This window comes from Myotis yumanensis, unplaced genomic scaffold (genome assembly GCF_028538775.1).
Source record: "Myotis yumanensis isolate MYYU_CA2020_CCGP unplaced genomic scaffold, mMyoYum1.0.hap1 SCAF_1, whole genome shotgun sequence".
NCBI lineage: Eukaryota > Metazoa > Chordata > Mammalia > Chiroptera > Vespertilionidae > Myotis > Myotis yumanensis.
In genome coordinates this window covers 50,954,813-50,973,589 of record NW_027223752.1, presented here as the reverse complement: position 1 = coordinate 50,973,589, position 18,777 = coordinate 50,954,813, and the positions used below count along the sequence as shown (strand labels likewise).

The 18,777-nt window shown below is 50.1% G+C and overlaps 1 protein-coding gene across 1 annotated transcript in view; it reads right to left on the bottom strand.

Annotated features, from left to right (window-relative positions):
• The window catches only part of IGDCC4 (immunoglobulin superfamily DCC subclass member 4), a 41,689-nt gene extending 23,551 nt beyond the window's left edge, over positions 1–18,138 (bottom strand). The window contains exons 1-3 of the mRNA XM_070403172.1: positions 18,069–18,138; positions 7,484–7,834; positions 6,476–6,617 (exon numbers count right to left, since the gene is read on the bottom strand). Coding sequence (XP_070259273.1) covers positions 6,476–6,617; positions 7,484–7,834; positions 18,069–18,138 — 563 coding nt within the window. The remainder of the gene's footprint in view (positions 1–6,475; positions 6,618–7,483; positions 7,835–18,068) is intronic.
• Between the last annotated feature and the right edge of the window lie 639 nt (positions 18,139–18,777).

Below are 18,777 nucleotides of genomic sequence, written 5' to 3'. Positions count from 1 at the left end.
ATGCTCCGAGAGCTAATACCTCATTTGACAAGTAACATGTCCTTAATGATGTGCTGAGTGAATGAACGAATACCTTTTCTCAGATGTGCTGTTGTGATGGCCAACAGAGCAAAATAGAACCACTGTTAGTGTTCATCTACAGCAGGGGTGGGGAACGTCCGGCCCGTGGGCCGTATAAGGCCCAAGAAATCATTTGGTCTGGCCCTGCCAAGGCATTGGGGGTGAGTTAATTAGATGTTTGACCAAATTTAGCAGGCTAATATTTAAGTTGATAATTGTGTATGGCCCTCGAATGATGTTATAAATATCCAAATGGCCCTCTACAGAAAAAAGGTCCTCCACCCCTGCTCTACAATCTTTTCTGTTTGGTTAAAATGTGGTTTTAGAAGCTCTGTCCCTGGAGAGAGGTCCAAGATCTATTGGTTAGTGGGGGAAGGAGTCACAAAACAGTGTTTATGAGGCAACTCTATTTTGGGAACATAAATAAATGACGTTAGGATATACACAAAAAGTCAAGGGTGGGAAAGCTCCCATCACTCAGGGAGGTTTTCTCTGAAAGTGGGATTACTGGGGACTTATTTGTTGTGCTTTTTTTCTTTAAATTACAGTGAATGTTTATTAGTTTGGAAATATAAAACTTTAAAAATTTTAAATGGAAAAAAGTATGTGTTTTGTACACCTTGTTCTGTAACTCCAGGCTCAGTGGCAGATTGGAGAGAATTAGCTCCAACATTTTAGCAAGTGACATCACATATCTGTGCCTCAGCTTCTCATCTGAAAAATGGGTTAACTAATTTCTGTCTTGCCTACTTCACAACCCTAACCTTTTTATTTATTTATTTTTAAAATATATTTTATTGATTTTTTACAGAGAGGAAGGGAGAGAGATAGAGAGTTAGAAACATCGATCAGCTGCCTCCTGCACATCTCCTACTGGGGATGTGCCCACAACCCAGGTACATGCCCTTGACCAGAATCGAACCTGGGACCTTTCAGTCCGCAGGCCGACGCTCTATCCACTGAGCCAAACCGGTTTTGGCAACCCTAACCTTTTTAACGTCTTATGAGCTCACATCAGATAGTGGACATAAACATCTACCAATCACAAACTCTAAACACATCTTTACAATGGTGTAAATGGTACACATATTTAAAAAGACTGGAAGAAATACTCAAAAATGGTAATAGCTGTCTGTGTTCAGGTGGTAGGTGATCCCCCCCCCTTAAAGTTAGCATAGTTTATCATTTAAAAATTAATTCAAATGTCACATAAAACAAAATAGCTACTTATAGAATGAAAAGCAACCTCTATCCAAAAGGGAGGAATTCTCTTTCCAAGCCTGAGACTGAGCCTGCTGCCCTACTCCCCCGAAAGGCCACTTGGACCCAGGGATTCAGGAACACAGAAGGAATGACACAGCTGCTCTGAGTTTCCTGAGGCCAAAGAGCCTCACCCTAAGCCAGTGATGGCGAACCTTTTGAGCTCGGCGTGTCAGCATTTTGAAAAACCCTAACTTTACTCTGGTGCCGTGTCACATATAGAAATGTTTTGATATTTGCAACCATAGTAAAACAAAGACTTATATTTTTGATATTTATTTTATATATTTAAATGTCATTTAACAAAGAAAAATCAACCAAAAAAATGAGTTCGAGTGTCACCTCTGACACACGTGTCATAGGTTCGCCATCACTGCCCTAAGCCCTACAAGATGCCCCTGGGTAAAGGACACTAGCTGAGGGTCACACCATGTTGACAGACTCAATGGACACTGGAGATGGCCAGGGCGGAAGGCTGGATGAAGGAGCCCATGGAATTTGAGTCCCTTAGCGCCATGTTTTTAAAGTGTGAGTGAATGGCAGTAACAAAATGACTTCAAATGGATCCAGACACACAAGAACAGACATATAGATCAATGGAATAGAATAGAGACCCCAGAAATCGGCCCGAATCAATATGCTCAATTAATATTTGACAAAGGAGGCAAGAACATACAATGGAGCCAAGATAGTCTCTTCAATAAATGGTGTTGGGAAAATTGGACAGATATATGCAAGAAAATGAAACTAGACCACCAATTTACACCATACACAAAAATAAACTCAAAATGGATAAAGGACTTAAATGTACGACAGGAAACCATAAAAATTCTAGAAGAATCCAAAGGCAACAAAATCTCAGACATATGCCGAAGCAATTTCTTCACTGATCCAGCTCCTAGGGCAGTTGAAACTAAAGAGAAAATGAACAAATGGGACTACATCAAAATAAAAAGCTTCTGCACAGCAAAAGAAACCATCAACAAAACAACAAGAAAACCCACTGCGTGGGAAAACATATTTGCCAACGTCATATCTGATAAGGACCTAATCTCCAAAATTTATAGGGAACTCATACAACTTAACAAAAAGAAGATAAACAATCCAATCAAAAAATGGGCAAAGGCTCTAAATAGATACCTTTCAAAAGAGGACATTCAGAAAGCCAAGAGACATATGAAAACATGCTCAAAGTCACTAATCATCCGAGAGATGCAAATCAAAACAACAATGAGGTACCATCTCACACCTGTCAGAATGGCCATCATCAACAAATCAACAAACGACAAGTGCTGGAGAGGATGTGGAGAAAAAGGAACACTTGTGCACTGCTGGTGGGAATGCAGACTGGTGCAGCCACTATGGAAGACAGTATGGAGTTTCCTCAGAAAACTGGAAATGGAACTCCCATTTGACCCTGTGATCCCACTTCTAGGAATATATCCCAAGAAACCAGAAACACCAATCAGAAAGGATATATGCACCCATATGTTCATAGCAGCACAATTCACCATAGCTAAGATCTGGAAACAGCCTAAGTGCCCATCAGTAGATGAATGGATTAGAAAACTGTGGTACATCTACACGATGGAATACTATGCTGCTGTAAAAAAGAAGGAACTCTTACAATTTGCAACGGCATGGATGGAGCTGGAGAGCATTATGCTAAGTGAAATAAGCCAGTCAATGAAGGAAAAATACCACATGATCTCACTCATTCATGGATAATAGAGACCATTATTAACTTTTGAACAATAATAGATACAGAGGCAGAGCTGCCTCACATAGATTGTCAAACTGCAGCGGGAAGGCCGAGGAGGGTTGGGGGGCAGGAGGGAGGGGGGCAGGTAAGAGATCAACCGAAGGACTTGTATGCATGCATATGAGCATAACCAATGGACATAAGGCACTGAGGGGTAGGGGAAGCCGGGGTATTGTCAAGGGCGGGGGGAAAAAAAGGACACATATGTAATACCCTTTGTAATGCTTTAAGCAATAAAAAATAAAAAAAATTAAAATTAAAAAAAAAAGAAGAAAAGAAAAAAAAAATGGATCCAGACACACACTTTTTGATTCCAGTGCTTATGTATTTATTTTTATGGCCACTTCTATTTATGGTAAGTATTGCTGGTTTTCCATTTTACTGCAGTGAGATAATGCTTCTTTTTAGTATGTGTTAAGTTACAAAAGAGAGAGTTGATTCTAAGAAATGTATTAAGTAAGTGATTGTATAAATTGTTCAGGGACGGCCAACATTATAAAGAAGGTTTATGAATGCCTGGATTTTGGAAAACATTACTCTCATTGATGACTGGTTCCCATGGAAGAAAAATTATCCCCTATCATTAGAAATCAGTTTAAGTACCAGGGAGTTGCCTTAGGGTCTAGTCTTCACCATCAGTTTCAAAAATATGCACATATACCCTGACAGAGTGCGTTTATTAACTGCACATGTGCACACCCTACACCAAGGCATATGGTCTCCTTCAAACCACTGGGCTGAGTTTATGAATAGCATATTTGTACATGTACTATATCTGGGCATGTGTAAAAATACATACCTTGGGCATAATCGAGCTGCTGTTTTAGACATTTCTTTATTCCCCCACACAATGTGCTAGGACATGTGAGCCTGGCTTATTTATAGACGAGGATCACTTTTCAGAGGACTTGGGGGCAACCACTCCCAGAGCTCAGGAACTGGCAGCTCCAGGCTCCTGGGAGAGGCCTGTGGCCTTATGGAATGGTGCCTGAACTAGCTGCTGGGAGGCGAGGTCTGAATCCCACTGCTTGCTCAAAAACTTTGGGGAAAGAACTTCTCTGCTCTGAGCCACAGCTGGACCACCCGATCTCTAAGCCCACCTGCAGGGGAAGTTCCTCAGACACTGCAGCTGTCCCACCACAACCCTCAAGTCACGAGAGGCTTGGGTGTCATCCATGCCATGCTCTGGCACCCAACACTCTGGATATTAGCTGTGTGACCTGGGCCAAGGTATTTCTGTCTCTGATCTTCAGTTCCCTCATTTAACAATTTGGATAATAATATCTGCCATAGCCACATGTACAGACCTAGAAGGATGTTTATTATGTGTTAAGTAAAAAAAAGTAAAAGTTGAAATATCACCCCATATTTGTTTATGGAAAACACACACACACACACACACACACACACACACACACACAAAGATGACTGAGCCCGGCCAGCATGTCTCAGTGGTTGAGCATCGACCTATGGGCCAGGGGGTCATGGTTCGACTCCTTGTCTGGGCATATGCCTGGGTTATGGGCTCAGTCCCCAGCATGAGGCATGCAGGAGGCTGCTGATCAATGATTCTCTCTAATCATTGATGTTTCTCTCTCTCTCCCTCTCCCTTTCTCTCTGGAATTAAAAAAAAAAAAATGACCAAACGAAAAAACCAGTATGTACAATTTCTCAAGAGAATATGTATAAACATACAGGGGAAAGTCCAGAGGATAGACATCAAAACTAACAGTGGCTTTCTATGGGTGACAGGATGATGAGTAATCTTTGTTCTTTTTTATTTATATGAATTTGAAAATGCATTTTCTAGGAATATACACTAAAAGGATAATATGAAAAATAAGAAATACCTACCTCGAAGGATGAAGGGTTAACTGAGTGGTTTTTCCTCTCTCCCATTCTCTCAGGAGGGAGGCGGCTGCCAGGAGTAGACTCTCACTTGGTTCTAACCCACCAACTCCCAGCAAGCACCACCAGAGAGCAGTGAGCAGCCTCACATTTGGAAGGCATGGAACTTAAAATGTCAGTATTCCCATGGTCCACTCCCTAGGAATGCTCATTCATGGAATGCTGCAAGAGGGGCTCTGGGCAGATGAGCCTAGGAAGTGTCTGGTTAAACAAGTTAAACAGGTTTTCTATACAGGACTTCTCAGTGCCTTGTCAATTCCAAGAGAGAGATTTATAGACAGTTTCCTGACCTTGACTACAGAATAGTCCCGTCCCCCCCCGCCCCCCTCAAAAAAAAGGTCTCTTTTGGGACTAATTTTCTGCAAAGAACACACTTTGGGAAACCATGATCTAATCCAATTCTTTCATCCCCTCCACCCCCCTCCCTTAAGTGAGAAGTGACTTGCTGAGGACCAATGGGACTAACCAATCACCAAAGTCAACATGGTGGCTTATATCTTGACTTCTCTCCCTCCTTTCTCCTTCACAACTGTTACAGAGATGTGTCCTGTGGCTTTTCTACCTAGAAATTTCTCCTACACTTTCACCCCTACCTAGACATGGGCAAAAGTAGGAAGAGCTGGGACAACTCAACACACTCAAGACAGGTTAGTCCCAGGGCAGGGAGATCTGAAAACCAGTGTTTCTGAGCCGAAGGAACCCCACCTCCACCAGGAGAAGGTGAGGTGGTAGCTACAGCTAGAGAGAGGTAGCCAGAGGCTGGGAAAGGCCTGTGGAGCCACATTTCCATGGATGTGAGAATCTATGGGATGACAACCGAGTTATGAGATCAGCTCAGATGTGAATGAGCCTCATGCCTTCTGGTCACGCTGCAGGTACATCTGGGCCTACCCAGGAGGCCACGAGAGGGTTTAGCCTCTGCTTTTTTTCCACCTTAGAAACGCTTCCCTGGCATGGCTCCCTCTGCCCATTGACTTCATAGGGAGAGAGGAGGTTGAAACAGGAAGGACCCCCACAACCCATTCATCAGATGCTACTGGAGGGCCTGAGAGAGGAAGAGAGGTAGAAACCCCAGAAGAACCTTGCAAAGAGAATACCTTTCCAGCAGCCGTGGGGCCTTGAACAAATAAACATTCTGCCAGAGATTCATGGCGTGGCTTTGGATAAACCACAGCCCCTCTCTGGTCCCGAGGGTCCTCAATAAACAAAGTGGTTGGACTAGAGATGCTCTGAAGGACTCAATCACTACTCCCTACCCAAGTTCCATAGCTTAGGGAGGGGGGGGGGGGGGGCGGGCGTTTCCTCCCAGGGAGCAAAAACTTCTTGCCTGACTTCTCCTTGGGACCAGAAATGAGCTGAGAGTGAGGCAGTGTTTGGCTCCTAAGTCAGTTTCAGCAAACGGAGGCTTCCTGACTCTAAGAATCCCTGAGCCCTCCCTGGACTGCCCACTGGGCCCCACTCTCCACTCCCCTACAGGGCACTCACCGAGGCTCCGCAGGCACTGTCACCTGGTCCTTCTCCCAAGTAATGCTGGGAGCTGGCAGCCCTTCAATGTGGCACTCAAATCGAGCTGTCCCGTTCTCCTCCACTGTCTGAGACTCCGGGTGCAGAGAGAAGCCTGCGAGTGCTGAGGATGAGGACGACACACAGGCAGGGATAGGAGAGGGACAGGGAAGAGGGGCCACAGCGCGCACAGACAGTGAAACACACACGAGAGACACAGGTGACAGAATATAAGCAGAGCCAATTCAGACCAACAGAGACACAGTTGGAGAAGATAAGAGTGGTCATTACTGGTTAGCTGCTGTGAATTCCAAAGTCCCCAGGCTTAACATCAGAATCATGGTCAGCCACAGTAAGATGCACACTTTTTCTGTCCTGAAAATTATTTCATGGTGACCTGGGCCTCCTGAGAGCCCCCAAAGGGTGGACTGGACAGTGGGGCTTGACTCCACATACTCCACCTCCTGTGAGGTGGGGAGCTCTCTGGAGAGCCACCTTTGTGCCTCCCATACTCTTTTTTAAAATATATATATATTTTATTGATTTTTTACAGCGAGGAAGGGAGAGGGACAGAGAGTTAGAAACATCGATGAGAGAGAGTGGCCTCCTGCACACTCCCTACTGGGGATGTGCCCGAAACCAAGGTACATGCTCTTGACCAGAATCGAACCTGGGATCCTTCAGTCTGCAGGCCGACTCTCTATCCACTGAGCCAAACCGGTTAGGGCTCCCATACTCTTATAAGCCCCTCTGGCAGGCCTCCTGGAGGAGAGCACAACTTTAGACTCTCAAACTCCATGGGAAAGAAAAGGAGCGAGAACAGGGGTGGAGAAATGGGACTAATGAACAGTGAGGCAGACAATACCAGGAAGGCAGGGGAAGGGGCCTGAGCTGAAAAGATAGGCCTTTGTGCAGGTAACAATCAGGATCCCACTTCCCACACCCCTGGCCTCCCCGGTCTTAGCTCAGTCCCCCGATACGGGCACTTACTGGCGAGCTTGACCACTGCAGCCTGGCTGGCCACTACTCCGAGCGGGCCATGGGCCAGACAGGAATAGCTGCCCTCGATGACATCTGAGGTTCCAGGGGCTGCCTCCTCACTGCCATTGGGTGCTAGCGGCTGGGACAGCCACAGGGAGCCGTTGGGTAGCAGGCGCAGGTGGCTGTGCTCCAGCAGGGCACCTCCGTCTTTGCTCCACGTGACGCTGGTGGGGGGTCCGGCAGCGGCAGTCCCCAGACTACAGTCCAGCACCGCCACCTGCTCTGGGCCCAGGACCACTTGTACTGGCCCCGGTCCACAGCTCAGCTCCACGGTTGTCTCCTGGGGCAACAGCAGCTCCCCTGCGTAGAGGAGGGGACACCAGGGCCATCAGCATGTGTCCTCCCACCTTCCCCAGGCCCCAGCTCCTGAGTCACCCACCCAGGGCCTGGAACAAATTGTGGAGAAAGAGGTCCCATAGGAAGACTTGGGTCTGGATCCTGGCTCTGTCCCTTACTGACTGAGATTTGGGGCAAACTGCTGCACTTCTCCGTGCCCAGCTTCCCCAGCTGCTCAATGTCCTCACCCACTAAAACACACAGTTCTTAGCATCATTATTCATGATGGGCAATAAGTGGAAATAACCCAGCTGCCCATCACCTGATGAATGGGTAAATACATTACTCAGCCACCAAAAGGAATGAAGAACTGATATGTGCTTTGACGTGGATGAACCTTAAAAACTTTATGCTAAGTAAAAGAAGCCAGTCACAAAATGCCGCATACTGCATGATCTCATTATTATGAAATGTCCAGAACAGGCAAATCATAGAGACAGAAAGTAGATTAATGGTTGCCAGGGATGGGGGAGAGGGAAGAATGAGGAGTGACGGTTAAGGGACATATAATGTTTCTTTTTGAAGTGATAAAAATTTCTAGAATTAGATAATGGTGATGGTTGCACAACCTTGTGAATATACTAAACACTATTGATTTGTACACTTTAATGGGTGAGTTTTATGGTATGTGAATTGTATCTCAATGAAAAACAAGACAGCCCAGCTGGTGTGTCTCAGTAGTTGAACATTGACCTATGAAGCAGGAGGTCGAGGTTCCATTCCTGGCCAGGGCACATGGCCAGATTGTGGGCTCAATCCCCAGTGTGGGGCATGCAGGAGGCAGCTGATCAATGATTCTCTCTCATCTTAATGTTTCTATTTCTCTCTCCCTCGCCCTTTCTCTCTGAAATCAATAAAAATATATTTTTTAAAAAACAAGACACAGTAATGGCTTCTGATAAGGTTGTTGTGAGTACGGAATGAGATGACGTGTGGGAAGGAGTACAGCACAGTGCCTGACCTGGCACAGAACAGGGGGCTCAGTGATGTCACTCCCTCACCTGAAACCTTACAGATCGTCTTGACCACTATAGCCCTACCCATTCCTGCCCCAGTGGCTGGGAAGCTAGGCACTCCTTCCTGCAGCTCATTTCCCCAGGGCCAGGCAGCAAGCCAGAGCCAGAACCCAGTCTCCAGAGGCGCCAGGAGAGCCTGCAGCTCAGCACTGTCCTTGTCACAAAGGGAACAATGGAGGAAGGAAATGCCATCTCAAAACAAAACACACGATGGCCAATCCGTATTTATTATTTTAACCAACATTTCAGCAGTGCCAGGAATCATCGTTCTCAGAGAAATTGGTTCTCCCAGTATGTCTCCCACTGGGAGGGTTGACCTGCTGCCTCCCTGTCCCGTAAAAGCTCAATGGCCCAACATCACTTCTTATCCTTTGGCCTGACTCCTTCCTTCAGGGCAGGATGAGGTGTCAGAGTGAACCAGGGACAATGGCCCATACTCATTACAAGGCAGGTCTGGCCTGCCAGAGCCATGTGGGGCATGCAGAAAGCACAATGGCGAGGAAATCAGGGACCCTCAGTTCTAGACCAAGCTCTGTCATAGTCTAGCTGTGTGGCCTTGGGCCAGTCACTTCTCCTTCTCAACTTAGTTTACTCAGATGTAGGGGTGATGTCTGAAATTCTGTGATTTCAGGATTATTAATGAACTAGACATACCTATTGCTGAAGAAACATAGAGCATCATCTGAACATATACACAAACTGTAGGTACAGCCTTTCACACCTGAACACATGCTCCCCAGTCCCTGCCACACTCGTTGAAACCTGGACACATATACTTCCGCTTAGATCCCCTGTCTGTCCCCGGGCTCCCTTCCCACTCTCCTCCAAGAAGAACAAGACTGAGGGGAGAAGTGCAAGCTGGCTAAGATAAGGAGGCCAGGGCTCTGGTGCTGCAGTGTGAAGGACAGGCAGACGTGGCCTGAACCAGGTCTCTTAATCTATCAGAAAGGCTCAGCTGGCACCTCCAGCTACACAGCTAGGCTCAGCATTACCAGTGGGTGCAGGGAGGAGAAGGCATCCTTGCCCTCACCCAGTTTCCATTCTAACTGGGGAAACAAAATTGGCATTCACATCATTGCGGGCCATTTGTTGTGGTGGAAAGAGTATTTGACCTTGGCATAGCAGGTCAAGGTTCCAATCTTGTTTTTCCACCTACCAGCTGTGTGACAAGCCACTTACCCTTCCTGGGCCTCAGTTTCCACATCTATAAAACGAAGAGGCAATCACCAGGCTTGGGAGGATTAAACAACACGATGTAAGTAGGGCTCCAGCCCAGGAAGCATCAATCAAGGAATGGGAGCTCATTCTTTAAAGGCACTGAAAGGGGCTGCACAAATGGTAATGGCTGTTCTCAACATCCAGTCCCTTCTATCTCTGAGGCCCGAGATTCTAAGATTCAAACGCAGGCAAGTCTGGGCTCTCAGCCCAGCGGCTTCCAATTGCCGGGTTCCAGCCGCTAATCAGTCGGTTTGAGTTTCAGGGGAGAAAAACCCCACTGACATGAAACCCGGAGCCCTCTGGCAGCCTCCCCACCCCCCCAAAGCAGGGCCGGCCGGGGCTTGGAAAATCCCCTGCTGCGCTTAACAAACAATGTGAACAGTTGGGGCCTGAGCAGCTGCTGAATATGTCAGCAGCCTGGGCTCTGGCGAGCAGGACAGCGGCCAGAGGGGCCGGGCGGCTGGCTGGGGAGCCCAGAGGAGGCTCCGATTCCCTTCCTGAATATTCGTGGATCAGCAGATGTCTGGCTTCCTCACCTTTGAGGAGCCCAGCAGCACCCAGCGAGGCAGAACAGGGAAACCAACAGTGATGAACATGCAGAGAGAACCTAGGAGGGTCCAGGGCTGTGCCAGGAACCTGAGCCCACGTGGGGAAGCCTGAGATTCCTCACTTTACAGAGGGGGAAACTGAGGCCCAGAAGGAGGGTCTCATCTCTCTTGGAGGCAGTTCCTCCTGGATAAGAGGTTTCTCTCTGCCTCAGTGCCCCAACCTCTGTGGCCTGGACATGCATCCTTAGGGACTCAGCTCAGGCGCTGGCCCTCCGTGAAGCTGCCCCCATCTTCCCTCGTGAAGTTTTTCCTGAGTCTCACATCACACGGCCACTTGGAAATCCACCCTTCTTGCCCAGATGGACAGTGGGACTTAGTAGACCAGGCCTTGACCTAGTCCTAGAGTCAGAGTCCTGGGTTCATCATTTGTTGTATGACCTTGGGTCCATTACTCTCCTCCTTTCAGCCTCCATTTCCACAGTTTGTTTTAAAAATGAAGAATCTCCACATTTCTCATTTTCACCAAAATTCACCCAGCAGCAGAGAGGAGCATCCTCAGGAGGCTTGCTGACGGCCCGAAATGGTTTTATTTTAAACCTTTGGCACATTTTGCATTCTGCTCGTTACAAACAATGTTTGTTTTCATATAAATGTGGTTTCTACACCATCAAATCTTTCCGTAAAAGTGATGCTCTGGGGAGTGGGCCTTGTTTGTCCAGTGGCTTTGTGGCCAGCCCTTTCCTGCCCGCCCCCAACCCCCCCATGGCTGACCCCCAAAGCCCCTCCCACAAGCATTTCTCAGCTGCCCCTCTCAGGGCTGGGGCAGACACAATGGACACTTGCTGCCCGCCAGCTTTCTGCCTCGAGGGGGCCTCCCTCTCCCAGTCTCCTCTGTCTCCTTGGTGAGACCCTGCCAGAGACGCAGAGCTGCTATGCTTGGGAGCCCCACGGCCGTCTCTCAATCTCCTTTTTCTGACAAATTATTTTACCCATTTACAGGATAAATTAGATTTTATGAGGCCAATTAGAACTCAGACAGAAAGGAGAGATGCTGCTGAGCCCCAGGGTCAGCTCAGTGCTGTTTAGGGGGATTTGCAGGGGCCTGGCGTGAGCCAGGGTTCCATTTCTCAGTGAACTCGCAGGAAAGAGGCGGGTGGGGGGAGGGGGATGAAGCCAGATGCCTCCTTAATTAAGCCAAGAACTTGCCACAAACATCAATGCCTTGTCACTTCTGAACTTCAGGGCCCAACAGATTTACAACTTGTTTTTGATCTAGGGCAATTCTCCATGACACCATCCCCTCTCTCCTTTCCCAGGAGACACAAGTCAGTTTTTTCCAGAAACCTCCCTCCCTGCCCCCCACCTTGGCCGCCTCCCTAACCACACACTAAGCCCCTCCCACTAACAGCTGGAAGGAGAGCTTCAGACGGTTGCCTGGGACACCAGCAAAGCAGGAGCACCCCCTTCAGCTGACTTGACAGCAAAGCCACACTCAGCTGCCTCCCTCCTGTTCCCGGAGACCTCTGTCCCCACCAGACCAGACCCCTTCCAGGCCTCCGAAACGTTGCTGTTCCGTACGTTGCTCATGCTGCTCCCTCTCCCTACAAGAGCTGGGCCATCGGGGTCTGATTTATTTTTTTATTTTTTTATTTTTTTAAATATATTTTATTGATTTTTTACAGAGAGGAAGGGAGAGGGATAGAGAGTTAGAAACATCGATGAGAGAGAAACATCGATCAGCTGCCTCCTGCACATCTCCTACTGGGGATGTGCCTGCAACCCAGGTACATGCCCCTGACCGGAATCGAACCTGGGACCCTTCAGTCCGCAGGCCGACGCTCTACCCATTGAGCCAAACCGGTTTCGGCGATCGGGGTCTGATTTAGATGCCTCTCCTTTTTCTTCCCGATAAAACCCTGGGCACCTTCATCATTGTAGTTATCATTCTAACTTTTTGATTTGCTCTTCTCCCCAACTAGGCCACAAGCTCAAGATGATGTCTTCGTCAGCTTTCTAAATCCCCAGTTCCTAAAACAGTGAGTGCCTGGCATATTGTAGGTGCTCAAAAAATATTATTTGAACATATGAGTGCACACACAGAACATGCTCAAAAAGATACAACACTGTCCTAACCGGTTTGGCTCAGTGGATAGAGCCTTGGCCTGTGTACTGAAGGGTCCCAGGTTCGATTCCGGTCAAGAGCATGTACCTTGGTTGCGGGCACATCCCCAGTGGGGTGTGTGCAGGAAGCAGCTGATCGATGTCCCTCTCTCATCGATGTTTCTGACTCTCTATCCCTCTCCCTTTCTCTCTGTAAAAAATCAATAAAAATATATTTTTTCAAAAAAGAAGATACAACACAGAGCCCCTCATGCTCTTCTGAGCCTCCATTTCCTGATCTGTAAAAATTATAGGGATTTCCCTCAGGACTGGAGATTAAGTGAATAATATATGTGGAAACTGCCTTGCATACTATGTGGCACCTAATAGACACCTAACAAAATACTTAAAAAGCACAGAGTCAGAACAGCAAACTCACAATGACAAAACTTTGTACTTAAACATTACCAGGACTAGGGCGCTCACTACCTCACCTGTGCTGCTGTATGCCTTGTATGATTAATACTATCTTTCTCCTGTGCCCACCTTTTTCTACCTATATGCTCCACTCACTTGCCAGAGCACAAAGTAATGAGCCCCTTATCGAATCATCTACAAGTCGTGTCTCTGCACCAGCTTGCATCTGAGAGAGAGCTTATTGAACCTGTTTCCTGACCCCAATGAACTCAAAGCCCTTCAAATTCAAAGGATGCTTCAACCTCAGCAGCAAGACAGTATTAGCTGGCAGCCCAGCTAGCCCGGAAGATGAGGATTCCATTTCTCTGCATGTCAGGCCTAGAACATCTTCTCTCTGGTTTTTCTTCCCCTGCAGCTCCAATCACTCCCCTCTGACCAGGCTGGGGCCTCCTCGACCAGAACTGCTCTTACTCCTCTCTCTCCCACCCCAGGGAGCTGGGAGCCCCCAGGCAAGCCTGGCAATGACATCTGTTCTGCATCTGGAATTCTGTGTCAAGTCTGGTTGCTATACCCCAGAAACAGTGGAGGCTGAACAGGAGGCACTGGGGAGAGGGGATGGGAGGAGAAGGGTGGATTCCAGAGTCCAGACACACCAACTGAGGGGGGCCAAGCCCAAAGTTGATAACTTCTTATGTGAGGGGGAGGGAGTGCGGAGAGTATGTGTATACCAAGTCCTGGGCAGTTTGGCTGTTCCAAGCGCCAGGAGACTGGTTCCAGCCCCAGTTCAGTCCCTATTCATGTAACTTTGGGAAGTCACTCAGTTTTCTCATCTGTAAAATGGGTTCGTGCTAAAGTTATTTCTAAGTTCCCTTCAGTGCTGACATTCAATGATGCTCTAATTGTGAGGTCACTTAACTTGAAAGAGGTATCTTGAGGAGAAAAAAAGGAAATGCTAATTTATACATTATGTGTGATTAATTGGGCCATGAAAGTACACACAGGATCACTGAGGGTTTATATAACTTCTGGATATGATTCACTATTGAGCTCTGGCCAGGTGGCTCAGTTGGTTGGAGCATCATTCCATATAACAAAAGGTTGTGCGTTTCATTCCTGGTCAGGGCACATATAGGAGTCAATCAATGTTTCTCTCTCTCTCTCTCTCTCTCTCTCTCTCAAAAATCAGCAAAAACATATCCTCAGGTGAGGATAAAAAAACAAGATTCACTATTAAGAGAAAGCATGTTTCACCTAGCTCCTAAACTCCAAGATGGGGTCAGAGAAGGCCACCCCAATACTACAACTGACTGAGGCTGGCCACTGAGCCTCCAGACTGAGAAAGAGATGGGAGAGAAGCAGTTTCTGGGTGAGAAGAAAGCAGTTTCCATGTTCTTAGAGGCTTCCTATTACTGACGCTGGCTCTCTGACTAGGTGAAAGGGAGAGCCCCACTTCTTTTTTTTTGTTTTAATATATTTTATTGATTTTTTACAGAGAGGAAGGGAGAGGGATAGAGAGTTAGAAACATCGATGAGAGAGAAACATCGATCAGCTGCCTCCTGCACATCTCCTACTGGGGATGTGCCCACAACCCAGGCACATACATGCCCTTGACTGGAATCGAACCTGGGACCCTTGAGTCCACAGGCCGACGCTCTATCCACTGAGCCAGACCGGTTTCGGCCCCACTTCTTGTATATGATGAAAACAGCACACTGAGTATTCCAGCACCAACCCCATTCCAACAAAAAAGTCTCCCCAGTTCCCAGTCCCTGATTCAAGGGGAGTGTTAGAGAAGAGGGGCAGGCACTATCCTGACCCCAGCCCTTTGTTCTGCTGAAGTGTCTATTATTTTTTTACTTCCCTCTCCCTCATCTCCTACAAACTCAATTTATTTTCAAGTCCTACTGATTCTTCTTCCTAAATATCTCTAGAATCCAGCTACTCTGGCCACCCCAACTGCCACTCTAGTGGCCACCGTCCTCTTTGGATTACTGGGACAGCCTCCCAAGGAGCTAGAGCTTCCAGCCTCAGCCCTGCCCAATCGATTCTCCGCACTGGCTGGAGTGAGCTGATGCAAAGCTGATCTGAAAACCCACCACGGGCTCCTGGGGCCTCAGAATCCTTGATAGGGCTTACAAGGCCCTTCATAAGCTGGTACCAGGCCCCACCCCTTTCTCCCTTGACACTCCATGGCCCATCCCATCCTTCCCCAACCTGCTCCACTCTCACCCCGTGCTCTAAACTCCAGCCGGATTTACCTTCATTCAAACTAAGTCACCTCTGAGCGTTTGCACATGCTGTTCTCGCTGGAAAACGTTCTCCATCACCACTCTCCTTCTATAGGGCGAACTCGGGCCCTGCATGGAGCTCCATTACTCATTGCTTCCTGAAGGAAACCTTTCCTGACCTTTCCAGAGTACCTGTCAGTCTCTCCCCACCAGACTGGAAGCTTGGCACCAGGGACCAAGCCTGCCACCTTATTTACTATATTCTAGGCACCGGGCACATGCTAGCCAAATAATAATAATAATAAATAATAAATAATAAATAATAATAATAATAATAATAATAATAAAAGGTGCTCAGTAAATATTTGTTGAATGAATGAATGAGCAACCTTGTGGCTATACAGAACTCTATAAGGTGTCCCAAGGGGGCCGAGCTTTGTACAGCAAAGGTTTGGGGCCTGAAGGCTGGTAGAGTAGTTGCTTTAGCCACACACACTACTGTCCAGGGAGCCCCAGATCTGTCCCTGCCATTGCCACATGCGCTGTGCTCCGGAGCAGACAGAGGCCAGGTCTTCCAGGCAAACTGAGCCCCTGGCCAGAGACCCCACCAGGATTCATAATACTCCGGTGAACTTCCCAGGCCTGGTCCCACTTCGTTGGGTGACACTGAGCCGTTGTTGTCTGGAGCTCCTGGAAAAGCCGGAGACAGGGGGCACAGCTGTTCCTTATCTCCTGGGTTCCAGGAGATGTGCTCTGCCCTCTTCACCTGACAACCCGAGCTCCCCATTTCCCTGGCGGCCTCCAGCCAGGTGGGCAGTCAGCCTAGAAAGGGGCGTGTCTTTGTAGGGAGAGAAGGGGTCCCAGCAGATCCCGCAGTTTGGGTTTCCAGGAGATGGGCCTGGGGTTGACCAGGGTAAGGCTCCTACCCCCTCCGCCATCCCTGCTCCCTCCCACGTGGCCTGGCTGAGTCTCTCTGGAAAGCCGCAGCAGCTGGAGAGAAATCCCCCTCCCCACCCCCCATCCCGCCTCCAAGTCCCTCCCCGACTCGCCTCGGACACGTCCTCAGCTCTCCCCTCCAAAGGGAAGGCAAGAACGGGGCGAACAAAGCGGGCAGCCCCTCCCCCTCCCCAGCCCTCCCTCCTACCTTCCCCATGGGCCGCCCCCCAAACTCACATGGGACAGAAAGTGAAAGGGCTAGGGGCGCAAGAAGGAGCCCTAGGCATAGCGACTGGGGTCTCCGCCCCCGTCCTCAGCCCTTTCTCCAGCGTGGACAGCTCTGACTCCTACCCCCGCCCTGCACTGAGGTGGGAGGCTGGAGGAGGCCTTGCCGACCTCGGCCACGCTTCTCCGATCTGCCCCTAGGGGGTTGGGGCCGGAGTGACACGCGTCCCATCCCCAGAGTGAGAACTGGATGCGTCCACAAAGCAGCTGGTTGCCTGCCCTCTCCCGCAGCCCACTCCAGGCCCCGGGCTTGGGGGAGCAACGCTACCCCCACACATACACCGCCTCCAGGGACCACACCCTCTGGGCAAAGTTGAGTGTTTGACCACCACTTACCCACTTACCCTGCTCAGTCAGAAATCTCCAGCTCTGTCCCCCACCGCCCGCAAGGACACTCCCAAAAGCCAAGGCCAAATATTAGCTCAGCCTCATAAACACAATTACACACGGTCTCGACACCGATGGAGGTGCAGACGCCCACACCCACACCCACGGCTCTCCCACACGCTCTCCACCGGGAGACACGCGGGCAAGGTGAAGCCCGCCCCGCTCGAGGCACCAGCACCAAACCCACAGCCGCGATGCCGCTCCGAGGCCGGGGCACGCACTGCGGACACACACGCCCGCAGAACCCCCTCCCCACCCTCGGCCAGCGCGCATGCACACACACACACACAGAGACACACAGAGACACACACAGACACACACAGACACACAGACACACACAGACACACACAGACACACACACAGACACACAGACACACACAGACACACACAGACACAGAGAGACACACACACAGACACACACACAGACACACAGACACAGACACACACAGACACACACACAGACACAGAGAGACACACACACAGAGACACACACACAGAGACACACACACAGAGACACACAGACACACAGAGACACACACAGACACATACACACACAGACACACACAGAGACACAGACACACACAGACACACACACAGAGACAGACACACAGACACACACAGACACACACACAGACACAGACACACAGACACATACACACACAGACACACACAGACACAGACAAACACACATACACAGACACACACACACATACACACACAGACACACACAGACACACAGACAAACACAGACACATACACAGACACACACACACACATACACACACACAGACACACACAGACACACAGACACGCGCGCGCACGCACGCACTCACTCAGGACTCCGAAAACCAAGGACACACACCCCCTGCGGACTAGTAAGAGCCGCAAACGCCCCGGTCGCCGCTCGCAGACCCCCCGGCGCAGGCATCCCCGGGACCTGGACGCGCAGCCCGTGCCTCGCGGACCTCGCCACTCGCTCGGGACCCAGGACGCACGCCCGCCCCACCGCCCCGCGCAGCCCCCGGCGGGGCGCACCGACCCCGCAGCTGCGCCCGCCCTTACCGCGCACGGCCAGCAGGCAGAAGGTCAGCGCCAGCAGCCCGCCGCCGCGGCCCGCGTCCCCCCGCGCCATGGGGCCGGCCCGGGCCGCCCGCCTCCGCCGCCCCGCGCCTCGGCCGCCGCCGCCGGGGGAGGGCGCGCCGGGCGTCAGTGGCCTGGGGAGGCGCGGCGCCGCGGGCGGGGGCGCGGCCTCGGGGGCCCGGGCCCGAGCGGGGGCCGGCGCGGGGGCCGGGGCTGCGGCCGCCTCGCCCGCCCCTCCATCGCCATCTTGGGCGAGCGGCCGAGGGGGCGGGGGTGGCGTCTGGCGAGCGCGGCCGCCCAGGCCCCGCCGGAGACCCGCGCCGGGCACCGCGACCCTGCACCGCGCTGGCCTCCGCTCTGCGCCCTGTAGCCTGGCCCTCTCTGGGTCGCGTCGGGCCCCTGTTGGGCCGCTTGTTTCTCGGTCTGTCTCTTACTCTGTCTCTGGGTCCGCGGGTCTCTCTGCCTTGGTGTCTCCGTTTCTTTAACCTGTCGCTGCCTCCGGGTCTCCCCCATCTCGGTTCCAGGCTACATGGAGGCAGATGCAAGGACTGGGTCTCTGTCCTGATGGCCCCGTCTTCCCTTCGAAGCCCAGTAGATCCCAGCCCAGGTCCTTCCCTGAACCCTGGTTGGCCTCTCCACTCGCTGCACCGACAGGTCCACGGAGAAGACGGTTCCCTCCTTGGGCCATTTC